Source organism: Salvia hispanica, chromosome 4, assembly GCF_029641045.1.
Source record: "Salvia hispanica isolate PSC_SH4W2 chromosome 4, Shi_PSC_v1, whole genome shotgun sequence".
Classification (NCBI taxonomy): domain Eukaryota; kingdom Viridiplantae; phylum Streptophyta; class Magnoliopsida; order Lamiales; family Lamiaceae; genus Salvia; species Salvia hispanica.
Genome location: NC_142695.1, coordinates 15,648,439 through 15,665,649, shown reverse-complemented (window position 1 = coordinate 15,665,649; position 17,211 = coordinate 15,648,439). Strand labels below are relative to the sequence as shown.

Here is a 17,211-nt window from a genome sequence, read left to right as displayed (position 1 = left end):
TGCTGAGATTAACATTAACTTTCCTTTTTCAAGAATCTCAATTGTTGTTCTCAAGCGAAGGCATTTTTTGGTGTGATTTTGATTTTTGAGCATTGATATTTTTCATTCGTACAATATATTGGAATGGTACTAATTGGGCAAGAGAATGGCAAGAATTATTGATTATTCAGGACTTGTGCATATATATACAAGATCGATGAGCCTTTTCATTCTGTCAAATTACAAACTCATGGCAGGCAATGAATCCTCCAAATGTTCACGCAAGCTTCCCTTCTCAGCAGTGCCATCGTCCTGACAAAAAACACCACAGGGTCAATTATTCACAGCCAAGCATGTTAACTCTGGGGATTCCAGAAGTCCAACGAGGCGACAAAGAAGTATATTTATGAGCCGATGGAGAAAGACGAACTAAAGATGGATGCATATGCCATCCCAATTGAGTCCACAGTCAAATCTATAGCACATGAAAGAAATCAAAGAACATACACTTGTATCTCTTGATTCTGCGTGCTCAGGGGTTTCTTCCATCCCGTGGTTTGAAAAAAGCAATTTTGCTCCGCATCCAGGTGCATGTGGTGCACCCACAGCTTCCTCATCAACCAAAACTGTATCTACCTTGTCTTTTCCCGATTTGGCATCTGGGACCTGTAATACATTATATTTCAAGTTAGGTAGTATGTTACATTCAGAACTTGCTCTTTGTGCTCTTTAGATATTAAGCAAAAACAAGCATCTTGCAGTTCGTGGTTGCACGGCTACATGTAAGTATTGCAAATAGAAGAAATGAGCACCATTGGCTTTTGCATACCTGAAACATTGCCTCAGTCAGAATGTTTTCTAGTATGGCTCTCAAACCACGTGCGCCAGTATTCCGGGCTATTGCTTTCTTTGCAATTAATCTCATTGCATCGTCTGTGAACTGCAACTGGACCTATGATTCAAGTGCTTGGTCAAAATTAGAGATCCATTTTTATCAGGCATGAATGTATAGTTGACTGTAACTTACATTATTCATGCTGAACATCCTCTTGTACTGTTTACACAGAGCATTTTTTGGCTCCGAAAGAACCTAAATAAGCAACTCCACTATTAGGATACAATAAACTGTCAAACTAGATAAGATATTTTGATGATATGAACTTTTGTGAAAGAATCAGATAGACAACAGAGGAGTGTGATTATGAGCCTTCACAGTTCACAAAGAGGTGAGTCCAAGAGGTATCCAATTGACTCTTTTTCTCTAGCCCTCTCTCTCGTTAGTAATATCCAGGTTCAAAGGTACCAGTTACTGATTTCATTAAACTGTAGTGGTACTGCATATATAGATTACTGTTTCCAGAATGATACCAAAACTCTTAGCTGTTTTCTGAGGTTTCAAAATTATACAATATTTGGTTTCTGATAGTATTCTTAATCCTTAAAGTGACTATCGCAGGTATGACTCCTGCCTTTTTTTTTTTGACTATTTCCAACTCTACTCGTATCAAAAGAGTACATTTACTCTCTTTATACATTCAAGATAATACTGCATAAAGCTTGGAGAGCATACAGATGCCAGGCTACACAAAGAGGCATAAGAACAGATTACAACTTAAGGTAACAGAATAAGCAAACCTGTACAAGTTGGTCTTCATCGAGAGCTGACAAACTCACTATAACAGGAAATCGCCCAACAAATTCAGGTATAAGACCATATGCAGTAAGATCACTACTCTCTACCTGCAATGCCAAAAGCATTGTAAGACAACTCTCCATAGTCCAGATACTATTGGCATGAATAAAATGTATTCCAATTCAAGAACTGAATATTCGGAAGAAAAAAAAGTGAAAAGAGAATGTTGACATCAAGACCCGGATCAGTTCTCACATATTCCAACAGCGATGAGGCTACAGTAATATTTAGTCCACCAAGCCTCATATTAGCACGAACGGGGGCTCCAAAACCAATTGAGGAATCATGTCGTCTGGGGAGAAATAACAAGTGCTGATGTAGTTGGCATATGAAATAAATCAACAATCAAAAGCTTTGACCAATAAGATTACCTCTCTGAAATGGTCTTCTCCAGGTCAACAAAAGCCCCACCACATATAAAGAGGATATCTTTTGTATCTATCTGCCAGATTCAAGAAACCATGTAAAACTATTCATAATCAGTTATACTCATGTAACACTTAATGAGGAAACCATAACATTAGATTAACTTTGTTTGTGTTTCCAATCAAACTTTACATTTTATTATACGTTATAACAGAACAAAATGTATCATACCAAATTTGGAGCCCAAGAGACCTCAAAATTAAGAAGTAATGACAAACTTGTAAAGGCAAGTTAATAGTACCGGACAGAGTTAACTAAATATTATGATCAATAATGGGTGATTATTAGTAAGTGATATCAGCCCCGACCTGCTTGTAAAATATAAAAGGCATAGATATTTCAAATGAGGCAAACTCAGCTCCTGGATACCTGAATGCTATCACGGTGTGAATGCCTTGGGGATCTATTATCAGGAACACTGACAACCTAGACAAAAAAGATATCGTCACTTTCAGCATTTAAAAAAAGGTAGCCATTCTACTCTCAGAACTTAATATTTATAAAGACAATAAAAAGAAGTTTAGAAATAGTTTAAGTTGTGCAAACCTAATCCAGATACAGAAAAATTTCCATAACGAAGGATTAAATGTAACAACTATATTCACACAAAAGAAGAGTTACTAACAGTTCCTTCAAGCATTTTTAGTAGAGCTTGCTGAACACCCTCTCCAGATACATCTCTACCAGTATTTAAGCTCTCTGCCTACACAAAACTTCCAGTGAAAAAGTACATCAATAAATAATGAAAATTAGTTACCCCGATAATATTATTGTTGAGATTTCCCATACCTTCTTTGTTATTTTATCAACTTCATCAATGTATACAATTCCTCTCTGAGCTGCTTCAATATCAAAGTCAGCAGCCTGCAAGGTAATAATAAGAACACAAAATGTTTCACCAGAACCTTTAAGCAGGGAAGCATAGATGCTATCAAATATCCCTATGCTATTTTTAACTTCTACAACCAAGTGCTAACTCATGTATGCTGAAGCGTACACTAGTCTTTATACACGCCAACAAGAATAAGTAGATGCTCTATTGTAGTTTTGCCTTCTTTCACTTTTGCTCGCCTATAATCTACTTATTTTCTTAAGTATAATAAACTGTCTCACAGTTGATGCTAACAGACAGAAAAGGAATTCATAAGAAGATACTCCCTCCGTCCGCGAATAGGAGTCCCGTTTTTCCATTTTGGTCCGTCCACGAATAGGAGTCCCGGTTCATAATTACCATAAATGGTAAAGAGGCCCCACATTCCACCAACACATTCCACTCACATATCATTTAAAACTAATATATACAAGTGGGACCCCTATTCCACTAACTTTCTTCCACTCACTTTTCTTAACATTTCTTAAAACCCGCACCGATAAGAAATGGGACTCCTATTGTTGGACGGAGGGAGTATAAACTTTCTTCCAGAACTGCGAGGGCATTTTGCTAAGGGAAAGGAAGAGATATGGGAAGTAAAGGAAATCAGGAAACTATATATACACAACTTTATCAACTTACTGAAACTTAGCTCCCTTGCTTTCTTAGCTTCCCAAAGCAAATGACTACAATATCACATTAATCAAAAGCAGACATTAATCCCTTTCTTTTTACTCCTTTTTGTTCATATTCACCGAGTCCCCTCCCCTCCCTTTGCAGTCCTGAGGCCGGTGCTGTTTTTGACTGCGCATTGGGCCACCCTCCACTCCCGTCCCGGGGCGCTAAGGTCTTTTGTTTTTGGGACAGATGGCATTTCTAACGCCTCGAATTGCAGCTTCTGCACCTATTAACTTAGCCCCCACTAACATTTCTTCATCTTGTTGATTCTTTTCACGTTTGATTGATTATGAATTTCTCTTCTCTTATGAGATTAGAAAAAGAATGTATCTTGAAGAACGTTTCTCCCTTATATAGGTTGGTACGGAAATGGGACCGTTGGTTAAAGAAAAGGGAACGTCCTGATTCCAGGACGGAGCTGTATGACTCAAGAGTGTCACGTACGGTTTCTTTGAGAAGGGGCTGTGTGAAACCACCACCCATCAGGCCAGACAAGTGGTACTTACACAAGTTACAACTTCCATAAATAGTCACAAGAAACGAAAGCAATACTCAAAGATGCACACATGCCATAACACAATAGTCGTAATGTCAAATGTGAACTTGTGCAAATAAACACAGCACAATACTCTTTTTAAAACAAAAGTTTAGTATTTCAGATTAGCACAATTATTATGTTTTATTATATAGGAACCTTTCTTTTTCACTTTTGGGTAAAAACAATTCAGAAAAAACAAAGTAACAAATAAAAGATACTTGAAAATCTTGATGCATAATCTCTAATAACGAATCAAATATATTACCATGAGTAGTTTGTACAGCATGGATTCCACATCTTCCCCAACATAACCAGCCTGGAAATGCATGCAAACACATAGTGAGAGGATGAATTATTCATGGGCATAGTTGCCAATAGGGAGTGTACCAAATACATACTAGCAAGCAGTCAAGAAGAATCAAGCATTGACACTGTACCAAACTTCAAACCTGCCTGTGTTAATGAAGTTGCATCAGCTATGACAAAAGGTACTTTCACAACCCGAGCAAGTGTTTTTGCAAGCAATGTCTTTCCTGTTCTTCAGTCAGGGAAAGAAGGATAAATCAGAATGATGCACCACCATCAGGCATAAATAAATATCTCTACCAACCACAATGGAAAGATCTAAAATTCTGCTGCTAAACAAAAAACAAATAAATAAAGCCACTGAATACTTTTGCTCATAAAATCAAAACTCTACATATCGTGCCTGAGCCCGTTGGGCCAATCAATAAGACATTGCTCTTCTCCAGCTCAACAGCATCATCATTGCAGCAATCTTGTTCAGACTTAGTAGGAGATGATTCAGAGCCTGCCCTGATAATAAAACAACAAAATGGTGAACAACATGCAAAAGATTCATCCTACATATTTGTAGAATAAGCAATAGTTGGACTGTATCTGATCAAATATCAAATGAGTGCATATACTTTACTCAAGATATTCTAGAAAGCATTGACTTATGTAAACAGTTCTGAAGACTGATATGATAACAATGTTAGACTGCAAATCATTATTTTGCTAGTCGCAATCCAAAGACCAGAGCATAGAATTTGAATGAAACACAAAATATTATGCATTTCTTTTAATCTTATAACTGAAAGAATTGTGATCTATCAAAGAAGTAGTATATGAAATACATCCAAAAGTATTAAATAAATTAAGAAAATTGGTGATTAGATTAGGGAAGCAAGGTTAACATGTGATACAGACCATCAACTGTAACAAGGTTAATGATTTAAATAAAATGCTACCCTACTCTAGAAATCTTAAATTAGTGTTCACGGCTAACCAGTAACTAGCGCATCAATATTTTCGAAGTAATAGGAAGCCAAATCATCCTAGTTATTAACATAAGTTGCTTCAAAATAAAGATTTCACTCATCAGAATACAACCTCATAATAACTACTAACATAGGTGTTTGTTAACATGATACTTGTAGCTTCTTCTCAATGTAACATCAAAATGAAATGAGACATTGTACATATCCATTGAGTTACCAGCATTTTACGCTTTTCTTAGATTACATAACAGAGGTGGATTAAACAGAGATATATTGCTCACTCTTTCTTCACCAAGGAATGGTTTATTCTTTTGTAGTGATTATAAACAGCAACAGAAAGCACCTGTCATATAAGATAGATTTACTTAGATGCCAAGGGATGAATCCGTGACCGCAACATTTCTAATGAAAACGCACAGGATAAACAGACCTTTTTTGCCATCTCCTGCCCGACAACAAATTCATTGAGCACCTTACATATCTCCTTGGGCGTTGGCAATACTTCTTGCCCCACTTCTGTCACCTCCTCCACCAAACCTGCAGTCGCTGCAGAATCCTCCTCCCGGCCACGATCACCATCTTGATGAACACCACAGCTTCCAGCGTCATTATTGTTCTCGATGCTGCTATAAGACCTCAACTTCTCCCAAATCTTCACACCGTTCTTCCCGCTTTTCCCTACCGTATCCCGATTATTCTCTCTACCATCCTTAACCCTCCCAATCTCGATGAAACTGCCCTGCAGCGGCTCCAGCTTGAAGGGCCGGAAATAGTAGGCCGTGCGACAATGGCAGCACATGTTAACAGCCTGGTAAATGCCGTTCTCGCCGGCGGTGATGGAGAGCGGGCGGTTGGAAAAGAGCACAGTCATTGGCTTGGAGCATCGAGGGCAATTGACCTCCGCTTTGATTTGGTCGTAGTTATCGGAGCTTCCGTCCCATTTCTGGCGCTCCTGGAACCCTAATTTGGCGAGCCTGAGGAGTGGAGTTTGGTTGGAGCGGGGGAGGAGTGGCTTGGCGGCGGAACGATGGTGAAAGAGGGTGATTGTTGCGGTGCTGGTTAGGCGTCGGAGCTTGGACGCAGAGCATCGGAAAATTGCTGACATAATTGGCGCCGCCGCCGTCACTTTGCAGCTTTCATTTTCGTAAACAGACTAAATTCAGTGTTAGTGAGTGAATGATCGCAATTCGCTCGGCCGGTAGACCGGGTCGGACCAGACCGGACCGGATTGGAATGCCACGTATTGGTTTTACCCTTTTTCCCGTGCCTCCATCGTCACCCTCAAAATTGCAAGTTGCCCTTCCCTACACTAGCTGTGGGCTGTGGCTCTCTCTATATCTCTCTCTCTCTTCCTCAAGAGAGAAGAATAGAGCAGAGCTGAGCATAAACTACAAAATCACAACAAGAAAATCTCTCTTACTCTCCGCACCTAAACATAATTTCCGAACTTCTCTATTTAGCCCCATTCCCTCTCTCTCTTTACAATACACTTGTGCTCTGTAAAATTTGATCTCGAAGCTCTACTTTGTTTGGGCGCAATGAAGCTGAAGAACCCCTCAAATTCCACCTCGCAAACCCTGACCTCCTCCGAGACGCGCCTCCTAGTGCGCGAGACGCTTCGCATCAGCGCCAACCTTGCCTCGGCGACTCCGCCGTCTCCCTCACCGGTGGCTACGGCGCCTCAGGTCAAGGATTCCAGCTTCGGCGGGCTAGCCGACGATCAGTTTTTGAATTCGAGCTTCAGGTTGATCTGCTGCGAGGAGATTGATGGCAGGCGATGGCAGTACTTCGCCGATGACAACGTCGGTGCAAGGAGTGTTGCTTTAAAACCACTGAAGAACAATTCCATTCGCGCTGTCTGCTTGCAGACTCCGTTGTCACCTGCCGATGTAAGTACTATCTATTTGAAGTCCGGATTGGCTGCATTGTTTTCATTGTTGGATAAAAAGAATGCATCAGAAAGAGTCATATTCCCGCTTTCACTTTATTTGATGAGTTTATCGTAACTTAAGTTTATTTTTCTGGAGTTAGCATTGAGATATTAGTGAATGTATTTGTTGTTTACGCTGGTGTAAAAAAACATTTTTCCAGTAGTAAATAAGACGCAGGTTAATGGCTTATTCAGTGTGATATACTCCCTCTGTCTCCTAAAAATAGGGACTTTGGGGATATCATGAGTTTTAATGTGAAATTGGTAAAGAATGAGAGATAAAGGAAAAAGTAATTGAAGTAGTGTTAGTAGCTAGTGACTAACCTTATTAATGGTTAAAAGTAGTGTAATAATGTGTGGTGAAAAGGTTTCCATAAATAGAAAGTGAACTAATTTTGTGGGATGGTCTATAATGGCAAAATGTGACTATTATTTTGGGACTGAGCGAGTAAGTTACTATATAAATATAACTATTTAAATCCAATAATTTGGGGATCGCTATGTAGTTGCTGTCAGTAAATTATTTTTTTCAGTCGTAATGTAAAATAGAGGGTCGGGCTTCAGTCTTAACTGTGAATAGCAAAAACCAAACATGGGAGTATATATAACTGCAGTATTAGGCGTGTGAACACGTTGAAGGTCATCTGTAAATATTTGTCAAGTGGCAATTAAGAAGAAAACATAGTGGGGAACCGAGACTGCATCGGTGAAACCATAGAAGACAAAGTAAAACCTTTGATCACGAGTTAAGTTGTCTCTTTACTTAAGTTGTGTTGTTCGCCTTGCAGGAGTTGATAACATTCATAAGATCTTACGTTGTTCCTGAAGGTTTTCCAGACAGTGTCACACCTTCCTATGTGCCGTACATGACTTGGAGAGCGTTAAAGGTACTTTTACTGATCTGATAGATAATGGAATTGGTAGCAACATTGCAGTTTCCTTCATCATTGAACTGTTTACCATATACAGCCACCCCAGTATGGTGATAGTGATGTTGTTTTGGTTGTAGCACTTCTTTGGTGGTGCCATGGGTGTATTCACCACACAAACCCTCCTAAGTTCACTTGGAGTCTCCCGAAATAGATCAGCACCAGGTGCTGTAGCTATCAATTGGATTCTCAAGGTACGCATGCTAAGTCGGATGAGCTATTTATATGTCAGAACAATTTATCTTGCATAAAACATTAACATTATGCAAAAACTCAAAGCTATTAGTTGAATTGTTAAAAGCTCTTCTCTTATGGCATTGCCAGAACATACTTATGTTTAGTTTTTTACTTTTTAAAAGCTTTTCCCTTAAACAGCATTGACAGTACCTACTAATGTCTGAACCTTCAAGATTTCTCTTATAGTGATGCCAGCTTTTAGAAGCTAACATCATAAACTGTGATTTACCTAGGATGGTGCTGGGCGGGTCGGGAAGATGCTCTTTGCTCGACAAGGGAAGAAGTTTGATTATGACTTAAAGCAGGTAACAATTGTTAGAAATTGGTGGTGAAAGAGTAGAATATGATGTTAAAGTTCTGCTAGTTAACTCTTCATTATCTCTTGTCTTGAACTTCATACAGCTGAGGTTTGCTGGTGATCTCCTTATGGAGTTGGGAGCTGGAGTAGAGTTGGCAACTGCAGCTGTTCCCCATCTATTTCTTCCATTAGCATGTGCTGCCAATGTTGTTAAGGTTTGTCTAGTTAATACATTAATATATAGCAGCAATTGGAAAAATGAATTTCGTACATGTTCCTTATTTTCTTATAGAATGTTGCTGCGGTGACATCAACTTCGACTCGAACACCAATATACAAAGCCTTTGCCAAAGGAGAAAATATAGGAGATGTCACTGCAAAGGGAGAATGTGTTGGAAATATAGCAGATCTGGTATGCTTGTTGTTCATGTTAACATTGAGTGAAATCTTTATCTTATGCAACTTAATCTCGCATCACCAAGCCTACTGAAAGATGCATTTCTTGCATGATCTTGTTACAAGTTAGCATATTATATGTAAACTGCATTTTCAGAAAAATACGTCATGCTGATGTCTTGTGTTTTGCATAATATAGCACTCTATGGTTGTGGGAATTCCATTCTGACTATCTATGCATCATTCCAGGCCAGCTCAAAACTGATGTAGTAGTAATTTAAGTAGTACATTTGTTCAGATCTGGTTCTGTTTCAGTGATATATCAATTGAAATGAATGAAGGGCTATTATTTGCTCTGTCCTGATATGGAACTAGGCAATGTGATCCTGTCTCAATGCATTGTCCATATCACGCTTGTAGGGTGTAGAATTTGCAATATCACTCTTTCTGTTTCTTTATGATGCTTGCTTAAGCAGTTCTTTTCCGACTTGTACTTCTAACTAATTTTGAGTATTTTCTTTATGCAGCTTGGAACTGGACTCAGCATAATGATTACTAAAAGAAACCCATCCTTGTTCACCACATTTGGTCTGCTCTCATGTGGATATATCCTTAGCTCTTATAAAGAGGTTCTGTGATGTGAATATATCAATCTACCTCTCTAGTCAAATACTCTTCCATTCCTTAATTACTCTATGTTCTCTATCAAGGAGTATTGATAGAAGCTGTTGTATTTTTCCAGGTGAAATCTGTTGTTTTGCATACACTAAATCGTGCACGATTCACTGTGGCAGCAGAATCCTTTCTAAAAATGGGTAAGATGATTACCTTGTCTCTCCTATTCTTCTTTGCTCATTACACAACTTTCTCATTCAACAAGATCTAATTTTGGAATTTGGGAGAGATGGGGTTAATAAAATTGGCTTAAAATGGTATTTGGCCCTTCGATTCTCTGGTATTTCCAGCAATCACAATGCCTGCAATTGCCTTTTTATTGCTTCATGTTAGACAAAACAAGATTGTTTAAGTCAGACAGACCCAATCTCATATATTTTGCTTGATAATTAGATTTCTACATTACCAAAGATATCTGTGAATATGGTAAAACATGTGATTCTTTTTCATATTTGTTTTATGCTTTAATATCAGGGTGTGTTCCAAGTTTGCAAGAGGGAAATTTGATGGAGAATATTTTCATTCCCCCATGGAAACAGCATAGACCTATTGTTCTTGGTAGCGCTTCTCTCACTCTCTTTCTCTTTTCACAATCCACTCACAGACACAGATCCAAACACATGTACACTTCTTGCATCCCCCAAGCATTCACATCCTAGGTCCAAAGATTTAGATGGAGAACATATTCTTCTATATTTGCAGGACCAAGGTTCAAAGATGCATTCCAAGACCCTATTTCATATATCGCTTTGGAGCCCATTTTTGAGGTATAGTGCATGTCATGTGAAATTGATTAACATGTCAAGTTCCAATTTCGTTGGGGATGCCTTTTTATAGTCAGATTGTATCTGTGTGCCTGCTGATTTGTGTTCATGATCTGGATTGGCTATAATTTATAACTTATACTTACAAGTTGCCAATCAAATTTACTTGGATCACAGAAAGAGCAATACATAGTGACTTATAATCCTTCAAAGGGCAATATCTATGCCTTGTTCAAGAATCAAGCAAAGTCTGATGATATTCTGAAAGCGGCTTTTCATGTAAGATTTTGGATCTGTTGATCACTTGATCTTGTAATAAAAGTAAATGTTAGAACTCTTGGCTAAATTCCCATTCTACTACAGGCTCATGTGCTGCTTCACATAGTTCAATCATCCAATCAGTGCCAGCAATCCTCGAAAAAACAAGACAATGATCTTTCACTGGGTGATCTACAATCTCAGATTGCGGAATCATACAAGTTGGTGTCATCTCTATATGAGCCTTTTAAGACAAAAGTTAAAGAACAGGTAACACACCACCTATTCTAGAGCAGGTCCAAAATGAATATACTGAAATGCTTCAAGAAGTTAGTAAATCTGTATTTCTTTCTAAACTCATGCATGATGATATTATTCCATGAAATATACTTGGGTAAACAGATTAGAGATTATAAGTTGGATCTCAAGTAAGCGGCTCTATAGCTATTTGGTACTGGTATTTCAAGTTTCTAATCTACGACATGTATACAAAAGATCAAGAAAATTGAACTTAATATAATCCTTACCATTTGGAAAGCTGATGTTGCAGCTAGCATAATGATTATTCATGTTATTGTTGGATGTAGAAAACAGGTGAGATTTGTGGTGGATGTTGTTGAAGTTACTGTCCTTAAACAAATAGTTGATGCTTGATAAATAAATTGTTAGCTGGTTGCAAATAATTTTTCAATTATTGACCATTGCATGCTGACAATTATTTCGGGTCAGAGGGCCTATAGGGTGGCGGAATAAATACATAGATAAGTGTCGGCTGAATGCAAATATTCATCAATTCTTGATTACTTGTGAAATTTATTTAAATGGGTACAGAAATTCCACGGTTTTGATGGCCTTTTTACGCTCTTGCCTTAACGTGCTTAGAGATGTGCCATATTAACTATAAGAAGTGGTCCCTTAATCTTGTGAATTGAATATTGAGATCCTTGGAGATGATTGTTAGGAGGCGTTTTAATTTATTTCAAAGCATTAATTACCCCTCTTGTTACAAAATGGCTGCTGATATTTTCCTGTTCTCTCAGGGTTGGGTCATGTCTGAATCACTACTAAATCCTGGCAGAGCACGGCTATGTGAACTGTCAAGTTAGGCTTCATGTGGAACCTTTAGAGACTGTAAAAGCTCAGAGAAGGATGCAAAGGGATCCAGTCACTTTCTTGCTTATAATCGGGTTGAATGTTGTCGGAACTTTGGGATATGAGCAAGGTAGTGCTGTTGCTGAATCAGGGATACTAGTTCCATGTAAACGCATCCCGTTTTCTGCAATATTCTTGAAAAAAACAACTAATGGCGTTTGTTTAGAGCCATGAAGCCTATTATGATATGCTGAAGCTGGGGGAGAGGTTGGGTTGGGTTAATTATATAGGTGCAGATTTTGTGTTTGCCAATATATTTTGCTTTATCACATGACTTGTACTGTGCTCCATATGTATATTTGGTTTTGTGGATTTGTCAGTTACCTTAGTTGGGCGTAATCTCGTTAGCATCATAATCTGTTTGTAATACACTATGTAATTAATACTATATTATTATAATTGGCTCAATCTAGTTTGTATGGTGAGATTGCTCTTCATCAATTATAATAATGCATGATTGATTAGACAATTTTCTTTCAATCAATAAATTTTGGGTATGAGTCACCATGGGTGTATGTGGCGTGTGAATTGTAGCGAAAGATCGTGTTAAGTTTGGCAATTAACCCTTTTAAGTATGTTATGCATTTATATTTTTTCTTGCATATATGTTTTATTAGACTAGTAACTTGACATAAAATTAGGTCGGTAAATTTGCATAAATGATTTTGTATAATGATATCTTCGTTCTCCGAAAAAGATGTCTTATGTTGGATCGATTTCATCACATACTATCTTAAATAGGCATCATATATTCATGATGGTTGGATAATTTTTTCACGAGATGCTCTACTTATTGCCAAGAGAGATCAACAAATAGATATACGAAACTATGGAAATAGGAGTATTATTTTGGACAGATAGTTGAACCAACAAGATATATTCTGCATTCTCAAGAAAGATCGAGATCTACAATCTACATCCACAAACTTCAGTCGGAAGACTTTATCCCGTTGCGCTTGAAATACTCTCTGAATCCATAGGCACTGACATCATTGTCGAACTGTAACAAAATAAAAACACAGTAAAGACTTCAGAAGGTTATCAGAAACGTTAAACACATTTTCTTCAGGGTTAAGTATGCATTTGAATCCTAAATTATTAGGTTTTCATAAAAAAATGTCATAGACTATTAATATTGCTAACCTCTGACTTGACCAGCAGGACATTTTTGTTGCTTTTCGAATACTTTAATCCTTTTACTATTAATTATTGATAGTTTGGGACGTTTTCATGAAAACGCTAATAGTTTAGGATTTCAGCAGATATTAACATTTCCTGTCTAGCGATAACTTGGATGCACTACTAATGCTAAGATAACAAACATTGTTCTAACAGATTCTGAAAAGAAAAGGATACAGATTACAGGGACAATGTAAACTCAGAGTGTTAGAATATCACAAATTCAATTACTGTCATATTGAGGCAAGCATAAACCTTAGGTATGACCAAAAACAACTAGAAATACTTACGGGTAAAACTTTGACAGCGTACTTTGTGATATTTGGATCAACAGCCTTCACTTGATCAGCTGCCTGCAAGATATTACCAGTGGCTCATTACATTCAAAGACAAAAACCGAAGCTTCATGACAGCATTACAGATGAGAAACCTGTTCTTAACTTTGCCAAAGCATTTTAAGTTGCATATAAATGGAGGTTTTAGGTAAAACTTTCAGCATTTGATGAATCCCATAATGAACAAGATAGCAATATGATGCCATAAAATACAGAGATAAGAAGAAAAGTAAAACCATCTCCTTATGTGGCACTAAGTATGTAATAAGAACACATTTTACCAAAGAAACCTAGTTAGACAATGATAAGCACACTGTTTCTAAAGTAAGTTGAACCTAATTCTGCCAATTTCCAGAAAACCAAACCTAACATTGTTTAAACTAAGTTAATATAGGAGTAGACAAAAATATTCAACTAAAAGGGAAAAGGGTGGATCAGCACATAAATAAATAAAAATTGTCTAGTTTATACGGAAAACAAGAACTGTGGATGTTTGTTCCTATAGCATATAACAAATGACAATTTCCGTTCGTAAGTGACACCTATGTGTTTCAAGTAATTACGTGTTGATTCCTAATTCGAACACGCTTTTCTATGGCAGACTTGGCAGCAAACAATTGCATCTCATCACAGGACCAACTATAGGTTTTTTCTTTATTTATCTCACCTTACTATATCTGAACTTACAAATGCATCAAAGTAAGAACAAGATTGCTTTACAGGAGGTCAGTGAGAAAAAAGTTCCTTTATTGGGAGATGACATTCCAATGGTGGGGAAGATACCATGAGGCGATGGAAAACAGCTCACATACAAGTCAAAAGAATATTTTAAACTGAATCTTGTAGATATCTAGATTTCTAAGCTGATTTCTAGTTAAAGTTCCACCCAACGGAGCATTGTTCTTTCAAGATTGGAATTTGGAAACTTGATACTGATTATGGTCCAGGAGTTCCTTATCTAAAAATAAGATCAGCATGAAAAGAAGCTAATACTAAGCAGGGATGGACAAATACATAAGCCAATTGCTCATTAAGCAATACATAAATTACATGAGAAAAGGTTCCACTAGACTCCTAGTAAAACTTCAGCAACGGTGTTCTCTTAAAGAGCATTCACATATTAATACAGTATGAAAGATGAATAACGGCACCCACCTGTTCTGGACTGTGAAATATTTCTATGAAGGGATATTCTGTCTTTTGGCGTGTTATGCAAAATCCAGGATACTTTGGGCACTCAACCTAAGCAGAGGTAACTAAGTTAATACATTATATCAATATCAAAGAAATACTCTATCAGCTTAATTTTGTAATGGAATATTACATGAATAACCAGAAGTTCACTGACATACAACCTTGAGCCGTGTACAATGGCCACTATCTTCTAAAATGATGAAGACCGGTGGTTACTTACACGCATAAATTTTACATGAGGATGGAACTCTGCTGCAGCTTCTTCCAGTACTCTATCTAGACGTTTGGTGAGGTTACATCTGCAGCAGTCAAAAACTTTAATCATGAATTAGTGCATCACTTCCATAAACCAATACTACAAAGTAAGAAGGTTTACAAATTACTTTATGGTAAATGCAACAACCACAGGGTGACCTTGGTGAAGAAGCTGTACAAATTCACGCTCCGAGGTAAAATGAACAACTCTTGATGGTCCTAGATCCCTTGGGTAGCCAGTATAGTACCTTTCAGGTTATACAAGAATGCACAAAAACATTAACTTGGATGACCAACCAAGCAGTAAGCAGAAAATACGGATCTAATGCATCAGTTACATCTCCTGTACTATGCAAAAACTTGCACATACACTTCAAAAGTAACCAAAAGAAAACATCACAAATATTCATACATGCACACAGAACTAGAGTTCTATGTAACATGTCACATTGATAATGACAGGGAAGATGAGATGTACCAACAAAAAAAAGAAACGACGCTATTAAGTAGTATTAACGCTATTAACTTTTGTAACGAGTGATTTCAGAAGAAAAATTATGAAAATTTCCAAGAACCCTGCATGTAACTCTCGGGTCAATAAAGTGCATCCAAGCATAAAGAGCAACATGGTAATGCGAACCACCCCAAAAAAGCAATATGATCGACTATTTGATAGCCGAATTACAATTAAATAAAAAATCAAACAGACTATAATATCAGAGCTATTTACATTGCCTTACACTATGTTCATGAGTTCTGCATAGAAACAATTTTACATGGAAAAAACAGATGCATAGATGAGTGTGCTTGTAACATACTTGCACGTTGCGCGAAGATTAAGCAACATCTTGTTCAGCACCGAGGATTCCTCCATTCTGCAGAACTTTATAAAAAGAAAAATGATCAGCAAATCAGTACTCCCTCAGTCACATAAAAATATGTGCACTTTTCATTTCCGTCCATCCCATAAAAATATGGGCATCTCCATATATGGGAAGTTGTCTCTAAATCATTCCACATATACATCAATTTATTTCCAACTTATACCACTATTACCCACCATTACAACTCATTTAACACTAATAATAATATGGGTCTCGTTATCTCCTAACACTACTTTAACTGACATTTCCTCCTCTTTGTTGCTTTACCAATTGTGCATTAATTCTCGTGTCATTTCAAATGCACATATTTTTATGGGACGGAAGGACTACATTATTTTGAAAATGTCTAGGATATGAATATCTGAGAATAATTTCACAAAAATTAATATCGCAAAAAATGACAAATAACCAAATAGGTAACAAGAGTTGGAGAATGCGATGGATTATGCAACTTTGGATTACCCCTAACTAGCACATATTGTCTCAATTTTTAAAATTTTCTCGAAATTCAGCTCAGCCAAACTAAACTATTCCTCGCAATTTAAGATATCAGGACTTGGGGAATGCGAATATGCGATAGATTACGCAACTGTAGATATGAATAGACACACCTAAAGAGAGCGACGGCGGCGGCAAGCTAGAATCCACACTTGTGGCGGTGACGCTGACGCCCGGCCTCAGTTGGGGTTAGGGGTTTAGTTTTGCCTTCTGCGCGATTTATTTTGGAGTTTGAACACATAAAAGCAACATCTAATTACTTTTATAGTAAAATCGTTACTATTTACTAAAAATTGTTGAAAGTAGAAAGTTATTGAATATTAATTCTCAATTTAAAAAAAAAAAAAAAAAAAAAGTGAATTCCAAAACTAGTCCTGAATATATGCTCATTTTACGATTTTGGTCCTAAACATTATGTTTTGAGTTTTTAGATTCAAAACATTTCAACTCGGATCACAATCGGTCCAAAGTTAACTATTGTGTCAAATTTTAACGGTCAACGTTTTTAATCCCGATTTTGACCAAATTGAGATACTAAGTAACACAAAAAAAATTTAGCGACAGAACAAATCCGTCCCTAATTGGGAGATTGGGAGATTCCCGGTTGCGGCGCATTTCATCAAACACCTTGCCTTCATCCACATGAAGACCGGCGCCAAGTTCATCGTTCTTCACCACGGAGCGCCGGCGGGGCCTTCCCACCACGCGTGGCTCTTCGTCTTCACCCTCTTTACCACTAGGGACGCCACGTCTAGGACC

At 37.5% G+C, this 17,211-nt stretch overlaps 3 protein-coding genes across 4 annotated transcripts; 1 reads left to right on the top strand and 2 right to left on the bottom strand.

Moving 5' to 3' along the window:
* Positions 1-133: 133 nt before the first annotated feature.
* On the bottom strand, positions 134-6,721 carry LOC125193025 (ATP-dependent Clp protease). The gene is made up of 15 exons (XM_089070001.1): positions 5,899-6,721; positions 5,750-5,811; positions 4,895-5,001; positions 4,639-4,718; positions 4,451-4,501; positions 2,888-2,962; positions 2,724-2,801; positions 2,468-2,524; positions 2,044-2,114; positions 1,868-1,964; positions 1,615-1,719; positions 1,007-1,069; positions 809-931; positions 487-645; positions 134-291 (listed from the first exon to the last, which is right to left on the bottom strand). Exons 1-15 carry the CDS (start codon positions 6,571-6,573, stop codon positions 220-222), a joined length of 1,875 nt encoding a protein of 624 aa, XP_088926127.1. The 5' UTR covers positions 6,574-6,721; the 3' UTR covers positions 134-219.
* Positions 6,722-6,802: 81 nt separating this feature from the next.
* LOC125193024 (protein root UVB sensitive 6-like) lies at positions 6,803-12,532 on the top strand. The gene is made up of 13 exons (XM_048090725.2): positions 6,803-7,357; positions 8,187-8,285; positions 8,408-8,521; positions 8,798-8,869; positions 8,967-9,077; positions 9,155-9,274; positions 9,786-9,887; positions 10,001-10,073; positions 10,408-10,491; positions 10,636-10,700; positions 10,875-10,976; positions 11,061-11,225; positions 11,996-12,532. The coding sequence occupies exons 1-13, from the start codon at positions 7,007-7,009 to the stop codon at positions 12,059-12,061; spliced, it is 1,524 nt and encodes a 507-aa protein (XP_047946682.1). The 5' UTR covers positions 6,803-7,006; the 3' UTR covers positions 12,062-12,532.
* Positions 12,533-12,913: 381 nt separating this feature from the next.
* Positions 12,914-16,695, bottom strand: LOC125192857 (Thioredoxin superfamily protein). Of its 2 annotated transcripts, none has more exons than XM_048090523.2 (7): positions 16,566-16,695; positions 15,889-15,953; positions 15,199-15,318; positions 15,036-15,114; positions 14,777-14,863; positions 13,577-13,639; positions 12,914-13,107 (listed from the first exon to the last, which is right to left on the bottom strand). In XM_048090523.2, the coding sequence occupies exons 2-7, from the start codon at positions 15,942-15,944 to the stop codon at positions 13,036-13,038; spliced, it is 477 nt and encodes a 158-aa protein (XP_047946480.1). In that variant the 5' UTR covers positions 15,945-15,953; positions 16,566-16,695; the 3' UTR covers positions 12,914-13,035. The 2 variants fall into 2 exon arrangements, with proteins under 2 accessions (XP_047946480.1, XP_047946481.1); XM_048090524.2 differs by having other exon boundaries at positions 15,889-15,945; positions 16,566-16,686.
* Between the last annotated feature and the right edge of the window lie 516 nt (positions 16,696-17,211).

What these genes read in the sequence shown, in the direction of transcription:
- LOC125193025 (XM_089070001.1), bottom strand. Translation starts at nt 6,573, where the DNA reads ATGTCAGCAATTTTCCGATGCTCTGCGTCCAAGCTCCGACGCCTAACC. An exon ending in TTGATAAAATAACAAAGAAG is followed by an intron (nt 2,802 to 2,887) that starts GTATGGGAAATC and finishes AGTTTTGTGTAG; the next exon opens with GCAGAGAGCTTAAATACTGG. An exon ending in CCTCATCGCTGTTGGAATAT is followed by an intron (nt 1,720 to 1,867) that starts GTGAGAACTGAT and finishes TTGGCATTGCAG; the next exon opens with GTAGAGAGTAGTGATCTTAC.
- LOC125193024 (XM_048090725.2), top strand. Translation starts at nt 7,007, where the DNA reads ATGAAGCTGAAGAACCCCTCAAATTCCACCTCGCAAACCCTGACCTCC. An exon ending in CTCCGTTGTCACCTGCCGAT is followed by an intron (nt 7,358 to 8,186) that starts GTAAGTACTATC and finishes TTCGCCTTGCAG; the next exon opens with GAGTTGATAACATTCATAAG. An exon ending in TTGATTATGACTTAAAGCAG is followed by an intron (nt 8,870 to 8,966) that starts GTAACAATTGTT and finishes AACTTCATACAG; the next exon opens with CTGAGGTTTGCTGGTGATCT.
- LOC125192857 (XM_048090523.2), bottom strand. Translation starts at nt 15,944, where the DNA reads ATGGAGGAATCCTCGGTGCTGAACAAGATGTTGCTTAATCTTCGCGCA. An exon ending in AATCTTCGCGCAACGTGCAA is followed by an intron (nt 15,319 to 15,888) that starts GTATGTTACAAG and finishes ATAACCTGAAAG; the next exon opens with GTACTATACTGGCTACCCAA. An exon ending in CTCATGTAAAATTTATGCGT is followed by an intron (nt 14,864 to 15,035) that starts GTAAGTAACCAC and finishes ACCTCTGCTTAG; the next exon opens with GTTGAGTGCCCAAAGTATCC.